Source organism: Sus scrofa, chromosome 10, assembly GCF_000003025.6.
Source record: "Sus scrofa isolate TJ Tabasco breed Duroc chromosome 10, Sscrofa11.1, whole genome shotgun sequence".
Lineage (NCBI taxonomy): Eukaryota > Metazoa > Chordata > Mammalia > Artiodactyla > Suidae > Sus > Sus scrofa.
The window spans coordinates 24,596,108-24,611,361 of NC_010452.4; the positions used below are offsets into that span (position 1 = coordinate 24,596,108).

Sequence of the window (15,254 nt, forward strand, 5' to 3'; positions counted from 1 at the left end):
GGAGTAACAGCTTTCAGGAGAGACAGGGTTCGAGAGAAGGGTGTTTTCAGCTGAGAAATAGCTGCACATCGGCTGATGGGAATGAGCGGGGAGAGAGCAAAACCCCTCAACAGAACAGATCAAAACTGAGGTGTGAGGCCCTCGAGTGGGCCAAGAGGCGTGGGGCACTGATAGCCTGTTCAGCAGGTCCAGGTCCAGGGCGGGGGCAGGGCTGGTAAATGCAGGTCTGCGGAGCCAGAGAAAGCAGAGCCGCAGCCAGGAAGAATCTGAGAAAGGCAGTCGGGCAGCTGGCTGAGACTGATGAGTGCGGCTGTCTCTTTTTCCCCCAGCCTCTTCCATGGCATAGTTACAGTGGTAGGGTGGGCAGAAAACCTCATTTAAATGAGGTCTAGCTTTGCTGAGTGCTGTGACAGGGGAAGGGGAGGAGTCAGGATAATCACTGACCTTTGAACTCCTGCTCCTTAAGGAGGGCGTCAAGGAGGCAGAGGGCCTGAGAGAGTGGGGTGGTTCAAGGTCACTCCTCAGAGAGGCCAGAAGATCGTACAGGGCTTGTGAGTGTTTGTAAGGAATGGAATGATAGTGGGGCAAGAAAGGAGTTATTTGGGAAACTGAAAGCTACTTAGGATAAGGGAATGATTGCACTGAGAATGAGAAAGTACTTAAAAAAGAGTATTTTGGAAACTTAAAAACTACACAAGTTAAGGAGATGGTTATACTGAGAGTTAGAAACTACTTAAGATGGAATCACTGTGAACTTGCTTCACATTAGACCTTGTAGGAGTGAGAGCTGTACCCTTAAATGCAGAGTTATGGATAAAAAGCAAGAATGAAAACAAATGAGCCAAGCCTTCAAGCTCAAGAGGCTGGAGAGTAAGCCCAAATAAAGTAGAAAGGATGAAATAAAGATAAGAGCAGAAATTAATGAACTGAAAACAAAATAGCAGTAGAGATGATTGGTAAAACCCAAAGCTGACTCTTTGAAAAACTTACAAAATACGGTAAAACCTTTGACAAGTTGATCAAGGGGGAAATGAACAGGATTAGGAAGGGAATAGGGGATAAAATTAGGAATAAAACAGATATTAACCATTATAAGACATTCTTTTGAGCAGCATTATGTCGGTAACAAAACTTAGTCCAAGCAGATACCTTTCTGGCAAAATATAAAATATCAGAATTACAAAGATAGAGGACCACAGAAAAGTCCAGTAGCTGCTAGAGAAAATTTAATCATACTTTAACCACCACCACTCCAACCTTGGGCTAGAGGTACCAGGCCTACGCCAATTTGAGGAGAAATTTTTTCAAACCTTAGAGGAACACGCAAAAGAGAATCCCTGTTCCCTTACAAACCATTGCAGGGCATAAAAGAAGGGAACCAGAATCCACACAAAATTGTCCTGCCTCCACCTTGTTCAGGGACAGCACGAGGATGCTGAGGGCAGGGCAGGAGCACCTGGTGTCCCCACTTTTCCACAGGCCCACGAGCAGCCAAGGCGGCTGACCCAGCACTCCTGGCAGCACAGATGTCCCCGTGCGGGCGTCCATTCTGCCCTGCCCCTTCCAGCATCACTGCTGCTTTTGACCATGTGCGTGGGGAAGTGGCCCTGAGCTCCTCACGCGAGAAGGAGGGAGCATCCGCTTGTTTGCCTTTTTTCTAGCTGTTGCTAAATTTAAATTTAATTGCAACCCTAAACCTCTCAGATGGGCTTGCAGAAAGATTTTCTTAAAGGGCCCGGATAATCCCTAACCTGACGTGCGTTTCTGAGCTTTAACCTTTGGTGACACCAGCCCGTGATCGATTGTGTGAGAGCCAGAGGGGGCGCAGTGGACTTTGAGCCCCTGGCTCCAGGCCAGGCGGCCCTAGGCCTTCTCCGTCCCTGCCCTGACCTTGGCATAGCCTCTCCCCAGCCACTCCCGAGTCCACACGGCTTCCTGGTGGGTGCTCGGCTGGCCTGGCTTTTAGCTTTCCTGGCTTTTCTGTAAAGAACATATCCAGAGCCCTTTCTAAACGGGAAGAATGCGTGGCCTCTCTGCTCCACATGGCCTTGCGTGTGGAGTGACCCCCCAGCTCTTCTCTCAGGAAGGATTCGTCTCAGACGAGCAGACGAGGGTGTCATTGCCCCACCTGGGAGTGTGTGCCAGGGTCACTGAAGGTGGGCTGTGCGCACGGTGGAGCAGACGCTCTGGGACACATGGGAGGAGCAGTGGCTGCCTGGTGTTCTTGGAGCCTCCTGAAGAGGCAGCGTGGCGCTGGGTGGGACCTAGTTCAGGCACCTCCTTCCTGCCCCCGTAACTCAGGGTGGGCAGGAGCCGCTCTGCCCCCTCCCTGGGAAAGGCCTCGCCCTGGCTTCAGCTCTCCAGCTGTTGACTGTGACCTGGACCGCAGGGACCTGTCGTGTCACTGCAGCAGAGGTTCCACGAAAGCCCTTCCTGCGCAGGATGCCCGCTGCTCTGCTGCCCCAGTGCTGGCCCAGGTGTGAGTCCCTCTGGGTCCCCGCCATGCCCTTGGCCCCCATCCTGGCCCTGAGCCGTCTTCCCTAAGTGCTGAAAAGTTACCTCATTTCCGCCCCCTTCACACCCTAGTATGAGGAGAGAACAGGAACAACTTCAAGGTCACAGCAGTAGCTCAAGGATGGGCCCAGGACCTGTGTACCCTTCGCTCGGAGGCCAGTCAACGCCCTCAGCAGAGGGATCCAGTCCAGGGTCGTGTGTTACCTGTTCCTCGTGCTCCCTTAGGTGTCTCTACCTTACAGTTTCAAAGGTGGGGGGTCTGTCAGGGTCCCTGGTGCTGGTCATGTCCCTCAGGCAGATCCATCTGCGTCTCCCACACAGCGCCTCGGAAGCAGCCCTGGCTCCCCTCTGCCCTGACGGCCCGTCCACCCCTGCAAGTGACGAGCCTGGGTCGCTCGATTAAGACGGTGGCTGCTGGGTTTCTCCACAGGAAAGTTCCATCTTCTTCCTTTGTGATTAGTATTCCAGGAGGTGATACTTTGAGACCACATAAAATCCAGCTTCTCATCCGGGTCGCCCGCTGGTTTTGGCTCCATCAGTGCTCCTTCCTTGGACAGGTTTTACGGTGACATTTGCCAGCGTGGTTTTTGTCTGGGTTCACTCATCAGCGGGCTGTCTTCTTTGGGAAAGCACTTTCTGTCCCTGTTTGTTTATATTCATGTGTGCTTAGGCACTCCCGTCTCCTTCAGCTGGCTATAACCTGTCACTGTCACCTGTGCAGGGGCTCGGGCTGGCCCAGGTGTGGCTTCGTAAGTGGGTTCTGTGTCCTTTTCTCACGCCCATCCCGGTCCCAGCACTTGCTCACTCTGGACACGGCAGGCCAGGCTTACCTGCTCCCCTGCCCCGCTCTGTCCCGAGGGAGCCCCTTCCTGCTCATGGAGCGTGAGCGGCATTAGAAACAGTGGTCTGGGGGCGAGGGGTGCAGCAGGCTCCCACCAGCACATGGCCTTCCGGGATCGAGGATTTGGGGGCAGCACGGAGCATCTGGAAAGGACACTGTCTTCACTCGGAGGCGTGCTAACCGGGGTCTGCGCTTCTCCACCCACTTCTCATTTCCATCCTCGCGTGTGAGTTTGGTCAGGACTTTGGTAATAACTCCCCCGTGCTGACATGGCCACATGCCCGGCCCTGCATGTGTACTGGGCCTAAAGCACATGATGCCAGAGTTTCCCCTGTGCTGCTGTGGGTTAATGATCCGGCTTGTCTCCGCGGCGTTGCCGGTTCGATCCCTGGCCTGGTGCGCTGGGTTCCAGATCCAGTGTTGCCGCAGCTATGGCAAAGGGCTCGGATGCAGCTTGGTTTCCATCCCTGGTCCAGGAACTTCCATACGCTGTGGGGGCAGCCAAAGAAGGGAAGAAAAAAAAAATACATGATCGCTTAGCGAGCGAGGCATCATTTTACCATTTCAAAGTGAGCCAGGTAAGATTCAGTGAGGTTTAAGAACTTGATCGTGTCTGATAGTTGAGCAGGAGTTTGGATTTCAACCCAGGCTCCCTGACCTGGAAGCCCACAGCTCCCTGAGCACAGGTGCCAGGTGGGATGTGTTGCTTGTTCCGGGAGCCCTCACTGGCAGGCGGTTTATCCAACGTCATCACACCTCAACGGTAGGCTTTATGCTTCTCAACTTAAAATGCGAGAGGAAAGCTTGAAATTCCTCAGCTGGCTCCTCAGGTTCTTTTTCTAAGAAGACTTCACCAGAGCACAGCTTCTGGGTGAGGCCAGCAGAGCTGGAGACCAGGGTCTGCACCCTGCAGGTTGTGGGCGCCGTCTCAAGGGCCACACTCCCGGGGTCCTGAGTCTGACTGTTTGAGCTGACTCCCTGAGTCTTTGTTCAGTCATAACAAAGAACTCCAAAAGCTTATTACCTACAAGCAATAGACTGTGAACCCAACCGAGAGTTCCCTTTGTGGCTCAGCGGTAATGAATCTGACTAGCATCCATGAGGACACAGGTTCGATCCTTGGCCCTTCTCAGTGGGTTGGATCCGGCATTGCCATGAGCTGTGGTGACGGTCGCAGACGTGGCTCAAATCTGGTGTGGCTGTGGTGTAGGCCGGCAGCTGCAGCTCTGATGCGACCCCTAGCCTGGGAACCTCCATATGCCACGGGTGCGGCCCTGAAAAAAAAAATGAAATAAAAATGTGAACCCAACCTTCTCTCCCACCTGTCTGAGACGAACTATTTCCAGACAGCTGGCTGTTTGGGTAGCTCACCCCACAGATTCATTGGCCTGCAAAGTCTGCTTCTGGAGAGCCCTTTCCCAGGCTCTCTGGTTATTCACCTTAATTTGAGAAAGACTAGGCAGGACTTTCAACTGAGGAGAAAAGAAGAGAGCGACTCTTACCCCAGCTCCTCCACGCTGACCGGTCCCGCAGCCTCCCGGTTGTAGTGGTGCCGGGCCCGCTGTGCGCTGTGGTAGGCCAGGGCGAAGAACCCTCTGGGTGGAGTTCCTCTCACCCCCGACATGGGACGGGTTCTGGGGGTGCGGTGCACACCAGCCTCTGGATTCGAGGTACCCAAAAGACGCGAGGCTGCGGCCGGGATGTGGAGCTGCGGCCAGGTTTGTGGGGGACCTGATGGCCTTTGAGTGTTGCTGGCGAGGTTGGAGAAAGGGTAAATCTCAAAGGACAGGCATGCAAAAGAAAGAGCTTCGGTTTGACTTCCCGGAGAACTTATCTCTGTCCTGGTTTTTCTGCTGTGTTCCTGTGGGTTCTCAAATACCCAGAATCTTCTTGAAGGAGTTGAACTGTTTGGTCTTTTCAGACCCTTGATAGCAGTCACCTTCCATCAAAGCTTATTCCTCAGGCCTTTGTGCTTCGCCCCTTCTCATGGGCTGTGTGTCCCGTGTCAGGTCGCGTCGGCTTTGAGGACACGTTCCCGTCCATATATGATAACGAGCACAGACAAGAGGACCAGGTGGGATGGTGTGTGTGAAAACCCTGCCAAGCGTGAAGAGGAAGAGATAGGCCCCCCTCGTTGCCCCCGAGAGCGAGCCCACTGCACACGCCCCACCTCACGGGCTGGGAAGCTGGGCTGGTCAGAGCAGTTCTTGCCGTCCTGTGTCACCTGGTGACCTGCCTTCTGGGTGGTGGGAAGGGTTCTCAGCCTGGTTCCCTGGCCAGTCTTGCTTCTGTAGGAGCATCACCATTCAGGTGTGCATCAGTGTTTCCTCTCTAAGTAAAGAGATCTAACAGGGAAACACTCCTTCTTACCAGAGGGGATTAACTATGTAGGATTTAACAAGAGAGGTTCCTCCACCCGAATCCCCAGGATAACTGGTCTTTTAGACACAGGGTCACTGTGGTTTGTGGTAGAGGCCCCCAGCCGTTCCGAGAAGGAATGAGACACCCCTTTATAAACTTTGCGACCTGCGTTCTTCAGACACCCCTAGCTGGCTGACCATTGCGCTTGATTTAGTTTCACGAATGGGTCATGAGAATAAAGAAGATAGCCACTGAGAGGAGAAGAGTGTCCGGCTGGGACGATCAGAGGGAGAAAGTATGCATCTTGCATCACTGGAGAAGGAGGCAGAACAGGTTCCAGGAGCGGGGGGGTGGGGGAGGGGTGGGGGGGGAGGCTGTCTCTCGGATGAACCCACTGGCTGGGGAAGCGTTTGGCCCAGAAACGTTGGATGAGGCCGCGATGACAGCACAGAGGACTCGCAGAGACAGGCATTCCAGGGCCAGCCCCCAGCTCCCTCGGCTCCTTTCCTCTTAACCCCAACTCTCCCTGGGCGGCCCGCCCGCCTCCGTGTAGTTAGTGCCTGTGGACGGTGGCTGCGCAGCCCCACCCCCTCGGTCCTCCCGCTCAATGGGGCTCCGTCTCCGTCAGGGCCTCTCCTATAGGAGAGCTTCCCCCACGGTGCCCGGGCTTCCCACTTGCAGCTTCCCCGCAGATGGCAGGGGTGATGTGTTTTCAAAACTCAATAGAAAAGGTCGAAGGTGCTGTGACTGGGGGCGGGGTGTGGGTGTGTGTCTGGGCTGTCCCCAGGGATCAGCATTGGAAAGTCCCCGCTCCCACACTGAGCAGTGGCCTTGGGGCACCGCCCACTGGGAGGGAGGGGGCTTGGCCCCGAGCCCCCAGGGAGCCGCCTGTGTCCCCAGAAGCCACAGGCTTTCCTCTCCTCCTGCAAGTGGCAGCCGCACTCCACTCCGAGTGGAAAGCCCGGCTCTGCCCTTGGCCCCGGGCCAGCATTCCTGGCTGAGCGAACAGGATGTGGAATGTCCGAGGGGCCCGCCCGCCCGCTGTATATGTGCGCTGCCGGCCGGGAGGCGACTGCTCAGGCCGCTCCTCCTGAGGGCCTGGCTCCCTGGTGACAGCGCCCTGCTCTTTCTAGTTCCACCTGCGTTCAGCGGGCCGTTCCAGACCCCAGCCCGGCCTGGAGTCTGGCTGAGGGGGAGCGTGGTTTTCAGACGACTTGTCTCTTCCCTCCGCCTGGAGAGCCAGGCTGCGGCAGGCTCGCTGGCAGCCAGGACCCGAGGCCCCTGTCCCGGGAAGGGGGCAGGCCCCCAAGAAGCATCCTGCAGCCTCTGCACCGTGGCCAAGCTGCGTGGGAGCCCTGATGGGACACACCCGGGCCCTGTGTGACCACTGGCCGTCATTGGCGGGGTGGCTTTTATCCTTTATCTAGTTCAGCTCAAAGGTGTGACTCTGGGGGTGACCTGCCAGGCCGCCTCCCAGCTCCCGTGAGGGTCCCGCAGCCAAGCCTCCGTCTGCGCCCAGGAGCCATGTCCTCCCTGTACACCCGGAGCAAGGACTTCCCTCGGAACCGCAGAGCCCAGTCGGACTCGCCCCCAGCCTCCCCCTCCCCGACTGCCAAGACGCTCCGAGTAAGCAGACCTCCAGCCAGGGTCCGAGGCGGGTGTGGATGGGACCGGGGCAGTGGACTGGACACAGCCTGCGGGGGGGCCTCTCTGTAGGGGTTTGGGTTCACAGTTCTGGGTGCAGTCAGCGCCTGAGCCGACTGAGATGTCAGCCTACGATTTCTGTCACTGGTGCGACTGTGGGGTTCCAGCACTGTGTCCCCCCACTTTCCTGAACTTCCCTGGCTGTGTTTAGTGTCCCCCTTTCCTGTGTTCTCTGGGTCAGCACGAGCTTTCAAGACAAGAGCCTCCCAAGTGGCTGTGAAGTTGTGCGTGAACTTGGATCATGTGTGTGTGAACTTGGGTCATGTGTGAGTTCTGGGAATACTTTTTTGCAGGCGCGTACGCGAGCGGGTGCCTTCTCAGATTTTGTGTGTCTCTGAGTGAGTTACACAGAACGAAGTGGGCAGGAGTTCCAGACATAAGGGTCCTCTTCCTGAGCGACCGCCAGGAACTTTGCGCTTAAAAAGCCAACCAGGTTTCTCCTAGCTGCCGACAGCCAGCGGGTGTTTGTAACATCCAGGCAGACCCAGCCCGGGTGTTTATGATGTCTAGGCAGACCCAGCGGGGGAGGGGGGGCTGTTTGTAACATCCAGGCTAACACAGCAGTTGGGGGGGGGGTTGTAATGTCCCAGCAGACCCAGTGGGGGTGGGGAGGGTTGTTTGTAACATCCAGTCTGACCCAGCCGGGGGCGGGGCGGGGGGGGGTAACATCCAGGCCGACTCAGCCGAGACGTCTCTCCATCATCTCTCGTGCTTGTTTCTGTGGACGTGGTCGGCATGTGGACTTAGCGTGGCCTCCATGGGAGGCCAGCAGGGCAAGCGGCCGGCCACATTAGGTTGGGGGCAAGGTGGCAGCAGAGCACCTGCAGAGGGGAGGAGGGTGGTCATGGTCCTCATTTGGGGAGACCCGCTGTATTCCTTCTGAGCCGTTCTACATCCCCGGCAATGACTTTCTCACGGTGTAAACCCCAGGGAGGAGAATTTGGCATGTGGCCTGTGGGTCTGGGACCTTGGCCAGAGATGCGTTGTTGCTGGAATATGGAAGATCTTGTCACAAAGGGAGCTCACTCACCAGTGCCCCCTGAGGGAAGACAAGGGGCCCCCATGTCACTGTCGTGAGTATGGGGGCTTCCTGTGGCTGCTGGCGGCTGCTGGGCAAGGTCCCCAGGCTGGAGGTTTCCCAGTCCCCGTGCCTCCCACCAGACCGGAGTGCCTTTGCTATAAAGAGCCCTCAGCATCACTCCACCCTGATGCAGGGTAGCATCCCGTCAGCCGACATGCGTCGCCGGACAGCCCCTTCCCCTTGGAGGGGCTACTGTTTTCTTCTGTCTCAGCCTCACGGCCGCCTGCCCACCCAGTGTTAGACAGAGGGCTCAGTGTGTGAGAGCTTGGGAATTTGGGTAATTGGAAACAAGATGTGGCATAAATGAGACGCCTCCCAGCTTCCATGGCCCTGGGGGACCTCCCACCTGGCACCCCTTCCAGGTTCTCGGACTCCACTTGTGCTACAGCGTCACAGAGGGTGATAGACATGCATGATGAGCTGGGGGCTGTTGACGCCCAGATGAATTCCCTCAATTCCACTGTCGCCAAGTTTCTTCTCGTGTCTGCAGGGTGGCGGTGCATTTACTTACCTGACTCCTGGCGCCGCTTAAGGACAGAGACTGCGGTGTCACTGCAGGCTGGGGCTGGGGGCGGAGATCTGACAGCCGGAAGACAATCAGGGAATGAGCATCAAATGTACACTTTCACCACCCTGTGTGTCCCCCACCACCACCTGAAAGGCGGGTCCCCTGTCCCCACGTCACAGGTCGGTTCACTGAGGGATGCAGAGCGGTGGTCCCCCCTGCATCTCGGCAGGGAGAGCAGGGTCCGATCTGGCCCTTCGTCCACAGCCTGCAGCACATGTCTCATGCAGAAGGTGAGGGCTGTGTCGGGGTCAGAGATGGCAGTCGAGAGCTTGGGCGTCTGCGGGGGTCCTGACCCAGCATCGACAGACACCTGACACTGGGTGCAGCCCTAGCGTGTGGAGCTGCTGCCCCCGGGCCGGGACAGAGGTGCTAGAGGCCCTCCTGCGGAGCCATTCCTGCTGAACGGGTGCATGGTTTGTGACTTGTGCTTAGTGTTGTCAACAGGCCTGCTAGTCAGCACTTCCACATAAGGAAAACCCCTCACAGGGAGTTTCCAGTGGTGGCGGCTCACATGGGAGAGTATTTAGGAGACCTTGCTCCTGGCCAGGTGCTCAGGAGGCCGCCTGCAAACTGCAGCTTGCACAGGGCTTATTCTGACTGGAGAAAACAGACACTAGGATGATTGTTCAGCAATTAGAAAACTGGAAGTATCTTATCACACTATTAAACTCCCAGCAGCATCTGAAACTTTGAATGTTATGTAATTCAGTGTTTCTGTACTCAGTAAAACAATGACCCTTTTTAAATAATGTAGGAACCGAAGTTTGCCTAGAGATTGTGCAACTAACATCTTCCCAGTGAAATAACCACTTAACGTGTGAAAGGCAATACGTGTCCTCACCACCCAAGGTTTATGTTTACTTCCTCTAGTTCATATTTTATTTTATTTATTTTTTTTTTTTGGCTGTGCCAAAAGTTCCCAGGCCAGGTATCGGACCTGAGCCACAGCAGTGACAACATGGGCTCCTTAACCCACTGAGCCACCAGGGAACTCCTACTTCATAGTTTTGAAATAATAAGTATTATTCATCCTCTGAACACAAAATTATGCTGTTAAACATGGTTTTAAAATCCACCCACTAGGAGTTCTTTGGACTTTCACTCGGGGTTCACACTAGTTTGTCACTTTGTCTCTGAAAATTGAGGGCTCCCTAAATGACAGATCTGCTAATCTCTGATTTTTTAGGAAAGCAGAACTTCCCAAGTCACGCCTGCATCTAATGGGAACCACACCTGATGTTTATTTTTGATAATTCCAGGGCTCAGCCTCTTCTCACGTGACCAACTGCCTGGGTGCCAAGTTCACACAATTAGTGTAAAAGCTTCCTTTGGATCTGATTTTCCAACATAAAAAATAGTAATAATTCTGGACTGCAAATATATTATACACGTCCAGGTCTTTTTTTTAACCATTGTGAATGTTATTGGGATCTCAAATTTATAAATTCTATTAACTTAGAAACCAGTCAGTTTAGATGGTTTAGCATTTTTATTTATTTATTTGTTTATTTATTGTCTTTTTAGGGTCGCACCTGCGGCATATGGAAGTCCCCAGGCTAGGGGTCGAACTGGAGCTGCAGCTGCCAGCCTACACCACAGCCACGGCAACGCCGGATCCTTAACCCACTGAGCAAGACCTGGGATTGAACCCACAACCTCATGGATACGAGTGAGGTTCGTTCCCACTGAGCCACAGTGAGAACTCTGATTCAGCATTTTAAAATCATCTTGAAAGCAAAAGCCAGGTAATCATTGTTCGATATTCTCAAATTCTCATTTGCTAATTTAACAGAACATTCTTCAGTATAGAGCATATCCAGAGATAACACAACACTTGAGAGTGTCTAGCTTGTAGTGTTGCATTGATATTTATCACACTGAGTAGTCCTGACGTAGGTCATCAGCTGAACCCTGGGAATCTTTTAACGAGGCAGATTTTCTTTGAGTTGGTTGGTATTTATGATACCAGGATTTGACCTGCATCTGTAAGCCAAGATCAGCAGCACTGTTCCCGTTTAACCCGGATTGTTATTCCTTCAGGACCTACCTCCTGACAGAAAACACACAGATTTTTCATCCCAGCCATTAATGTAAATAAAAGGGAAAGTTTACCGCCTTGTTCTGTTTTGAATGAGCGCTGCACACCAATGGGGTGCACCTGCTCGGCACCCGGGGACGGGCTTGCTGCGGAGAGCTCGTCCTCGGCCCCTTCCCTTCCAGACCTCGGCATCGGCCTCCCTCCGGGTGCGTCCTTCGCGCTTGCCCGGGCCCCGAGCAGCTCTCTAGGGTATGACCTCATCCTTTGTTCATCTCATCCTGCAGCTGGGCGCTTCCAGTCTGGAATCCATTCTTGACTCCACTTTATAACCTGTTGTTATGGGACCAGAAACATTTGTCTGGGGGAGTAATGCTGATTACGGGTGCAGTCTGTTAACCATGATTCTTCTCTCTAATTAAAACCGCTAGTTTATGGGGTTTGGTTTTTTCACTTCCACTCAAAAAAAGTCAGTAAGCAGTAACTCTTTGTTTGTTTTGGGGTTTTTTGTTTTTTGTTTTGGCTTTTGGCTTTTTAGGGTCACAGCCACAGCATATGGAGGTTCCCAGGCTAGAGGTCGAATCAGACCTGTTGCTGCTGGCCCATGTCACAGCCACGGCAACATGGGATCTGAGCCACGTCTGTGACCTACACCACAGCTTACGGCAACGCCGGATCCTTAACCCCCTGAGCGAGGCCAGGGATGGAACCTGCAACCTCATGGACGTTAGTCGGGTTCATTAACCACTGAGCCACGGAAACTCCAGTAAGCAGTACTCTGGAGTCCAAGGGACCTTCCTGAGCAAGAGGAGCAGAACCTATAGGCGTAAAAGCATTTTTCCTGCTTTTGGAACCATTACCTGAATCTGAGATGGAGGGGCTGGTTAAGCCAGACCAGAGATGGTTTGTGCCAGAGAGGCTGCTTCTGTAATGAGTGGACACCATGGCCACCTACCCTGCTTGCAGTCCTCCTTGAGCATCTGCTGGGGAAGGGGCTGTAGTGGGCTTGGAATTCAGAGCCTGCCCTCAGGGCACCAGGAGCCACCTTGGGAGATGAGAGAGGAACTCGAGCATTACCACAGAGGGACGTGAACGTGCCAATAAGGTATATCAGCTCAGACGCTCTGTTTCAGGGGCTCCACGAAGCGGAAAGTGCCTGAGCCCGCTGGACAAAGGGTAGAAGCAGACATTGCCACGGTGGGGAGAGTGGCATTGTGTGGAGAGCAGGTGTGTGTGGCTAGGAGCTAAGGTACAGTCAGTGTAGCAGGAAGTTGCCCTGGAGCCATCCAGGGGCCAGGGCCTGGGGGGGTTATCCTGTGGGTGAAGAGTCGAGAGCTCGGAGGCGGGTCCCGTGGTCAGGACGGCTTGTTAGAGGAGTCTCGCCGGGGCTGAGGGGCCTGGGGAAGCCGTGGGGCCTGAGCAGAGATGAATCTCTGGCAATCCTCCAGAGGAGCGTCTGGCTGCTTAGAGAACTGACAGGATGAGGTGGGATGAGCCGGGGAAGGAGGGGTCGGGGTGGCTTCAGGTCTTCGGTTTAGGCCACTCGGTGGGACTGTCAGGCCGCAGCTTAACTGGCGGAAGGGAGCAGAGGGGCTCACCCAGAGACGGGCTGAGTCGGAGGCGCTGTGGACCGTTCGGATGCTGCTCTCCTGGAGGTAGTTGGGCGGAAGCTCAGGAGAAGGTTGTGGGCTGTGAGCACGGATGTTCATGATTAAACCCAAGGCCTCGGTATAGCGCAAGGGACGCACGCAGACTGAAGTTCGGGGGGTGACAGCAAGCAGATCGGAGGGCTCTCCCCCTCGAGTCACCGCTGGGGCCACGTGCGGGAAGACAGGGGTCTTACATCTCTTAACTGTCTGCAGGTACTTGGTCAGCCTTACATCACAGTGATAAGCTTCCGTCCCAAAGAGTCCGCTGGGCTAAGAGTTTAGGGTTCTAACTTCACTTTCAGTACGTAACCAGCCGTGACCCCTGCGACCCCTGTGTCTCACATCCGAACAAGCTCCCAGGTTCTTCAGTGTTGCTTCTCACTTCTTTTCTCAGCCTCCTAATACGTGGGTGAGCAGGTGCTTAGCATCCGAAAATTGAGGGACAAGGCTCGAGCTGGCTTTCCTCTGCCATTTGTCCCGTTTGTTTCTGGTCTTGCCCTTGTGTCATGCAGGCCGTGGCGGCTCTCCACACCCCGGAGAGTTCCCATCGCAGCCCAGAGCCCAGTTACCTTCTCTGGCCACACAGTGCAGCAAGCTAGCCGCATGGAGGTTGAGACAGTGTCTGCACCTTGCCTCGCCCTGCTTCTGCATCTTGGTGGCAGAGCTCAGAGCTTGCGTGGACGTCCAGGATCAGCCTCACGTGTTGGTTATCTGGGAGAGGGCACAGCTGCTCAGACAGTAAGGCAATGACCTTAAACGTCTGCAGGTTAGAAGGGGGAAGTAGGAGTTAACCTGCCTTATCAGAATCTACACGGAGTCAGAACCCTTTCCTGGAGTGCAAGCCAGCAAAGCACCAGCAGGTGGGGGACCAAAGAGGACGAGAGGGCCTGGGCGACAGAAGCCAGAGGGACCCAGAGCATTCATTCCCTGTGCCAGGTGCCCACACATCGACACCTTACACACAGGGTACGGTCCCCCTCATTTACTGATGGGCACACCAAGGCAGGGGGGAGCTGGTGGTTACCTGGGGTCACCTAAACGTGGTGCTGGAGCCAGCAGTGGGAGGCTGGTCCGGGGAGGCTGTGGTGTCCCCGTTAGGTAACACCCTAGCTACTGCCAATACCCCTGACTGTCGACTCTGCTTTGAAAAGAGAGACGGTGATGGTAAGGCCTATTTTAAAGAAGGAGAAACTTGGAGTTCTCCTGTGGTGCAGCGAGTTAAGGATCCATCATTGTCTTTGCTGTGGCCCGGGCTCGTCCCCTGGCCTGGGAACTTCCCCATGCCGCAGGCAAGGCCCAAAAGAAAAAGAAAGAAAAACAAATTTCACAGAATAATTTAGGAAGAGACAAACCAATTTAGATCAAGTCAGAATTTTGCATCATTTTAAAATAGGTATGGTTTTGTTATTTTTAAGTATCTATGTTAAAACTGTCACTAGGCAGAAAAGATGTGCTGTGCCCTTGGAGGTTGTAATCTAAAATCTAAAGTTTTAGTGAGTGTATTTAAAATAAATAGTCCTCAAAAGCCATTTGTAAGTGCTCAGAAGTAGATCTTTTTTTTTTTTTTTTTTTTTTTTTTTTTTTTATCTTTTTGCCATTTCTTGGGCAGCTCCCGCAGCATACGGAGGTTCCCAGGCTAGGGGTTGAATCGGAGCCGTAGCTGCTGGCCTGCGCCAGAGCCACAGCAACACAGGATCCGAGCTGCGTCTGCAACCTACACTACAGCTCACTGCAATGCCAGATCTTTTAACCCACTGAGCAAGGCCAGGGATCAAACCCACAACCTCATGGTTCCTAGTCAGATTCGCTAACCACTGAGCCACAATGGGAACTTCAGAAGTAGATCCTTTTAAGTGAGGTTATTTCTCTTCTCTTTTTATGCTGTCAGTTATAACTTTTAAGCAGGTGATACAACATGCCCTTCAGCTCAGGACCTGTCGTATTGTTAAAAGTCCTGAAATAGAAGAGCCTGAATTTCTGAGAGGTCTTTATCCTGCCAAAGATCAAACAACCTGCAAGTGTGCCCCTTTCCCAAAGGTCTGCACTTTTCAAATCCCTGTTTTTCTCTGGGAGCAAAAGGTGAAAGCCCCTGAATCCCGAGCACCTTGTGCGTCTGCAGCCTCGGTCCTTCTGAGGGTCTGAGAGGTCAGATTTCGTGGAAGAATCAAAGTGGCTCCAGTCCCTGAACTTTCAGAGCTGCCAGCAGACCTGACGGGGTCCCAGCTCATCCAGGTTGCCCACCGGTCACGCAGGACAGGCTCCCTCCTCACGACCCCCCAGCTCAGACCCTGGCTGATGCTCTGGGAAGGGCTGCCCTTCCAAGAAGCCTTGCTCTCTCCCGATGGCCATTTCCGCGGCTGTACCGGGAAGCCTGGGGTCTGGCTGCATCCGCGTGGTCACTCTCGCCTTCACAGCTGTGCTCATCCTTCCTTTCCGAAGAAAGCTTTCTGAGGTCCTGCGGTGTCCACTCTCCCCTGGGCACTCCTCGCGCACCAGGAGGG

At 54.3% G+C, this 15,254-nt stretch overlaps 1 protein-coding gene across 12 annotated transcripts in view; it reads left to right on the forward strand.

Moving 5' to 3' along the window:
* PPP1R12B (protein phosphatase 1 regulatory subunit 12B) overlaps positions 1–15,254 on the forward strand; it is a 173,462-nt gene that overhangs the window by 132,208 nt on the left and 26,000 nt on the right. Inside the window, exon 1 of one of the 12 annotated variants that reach the window (XM_003482797.4) lies at positions 6,615–7,342. The exons of the other annotated variants lie outside the window; for them this stretch is intronic. Coding sequence (XP_003482845.1) covers positions 7,241–7,342 — 102 coding nt within the window. The 5' untranslated portion in view covers positions 6,615–7,240. Of the gene's footprint in view, positions 1–6,614; positions 7,343–15,254 lie in introns of those variants that run through there. 12 annotated transcript variants of the gene reach the window in all.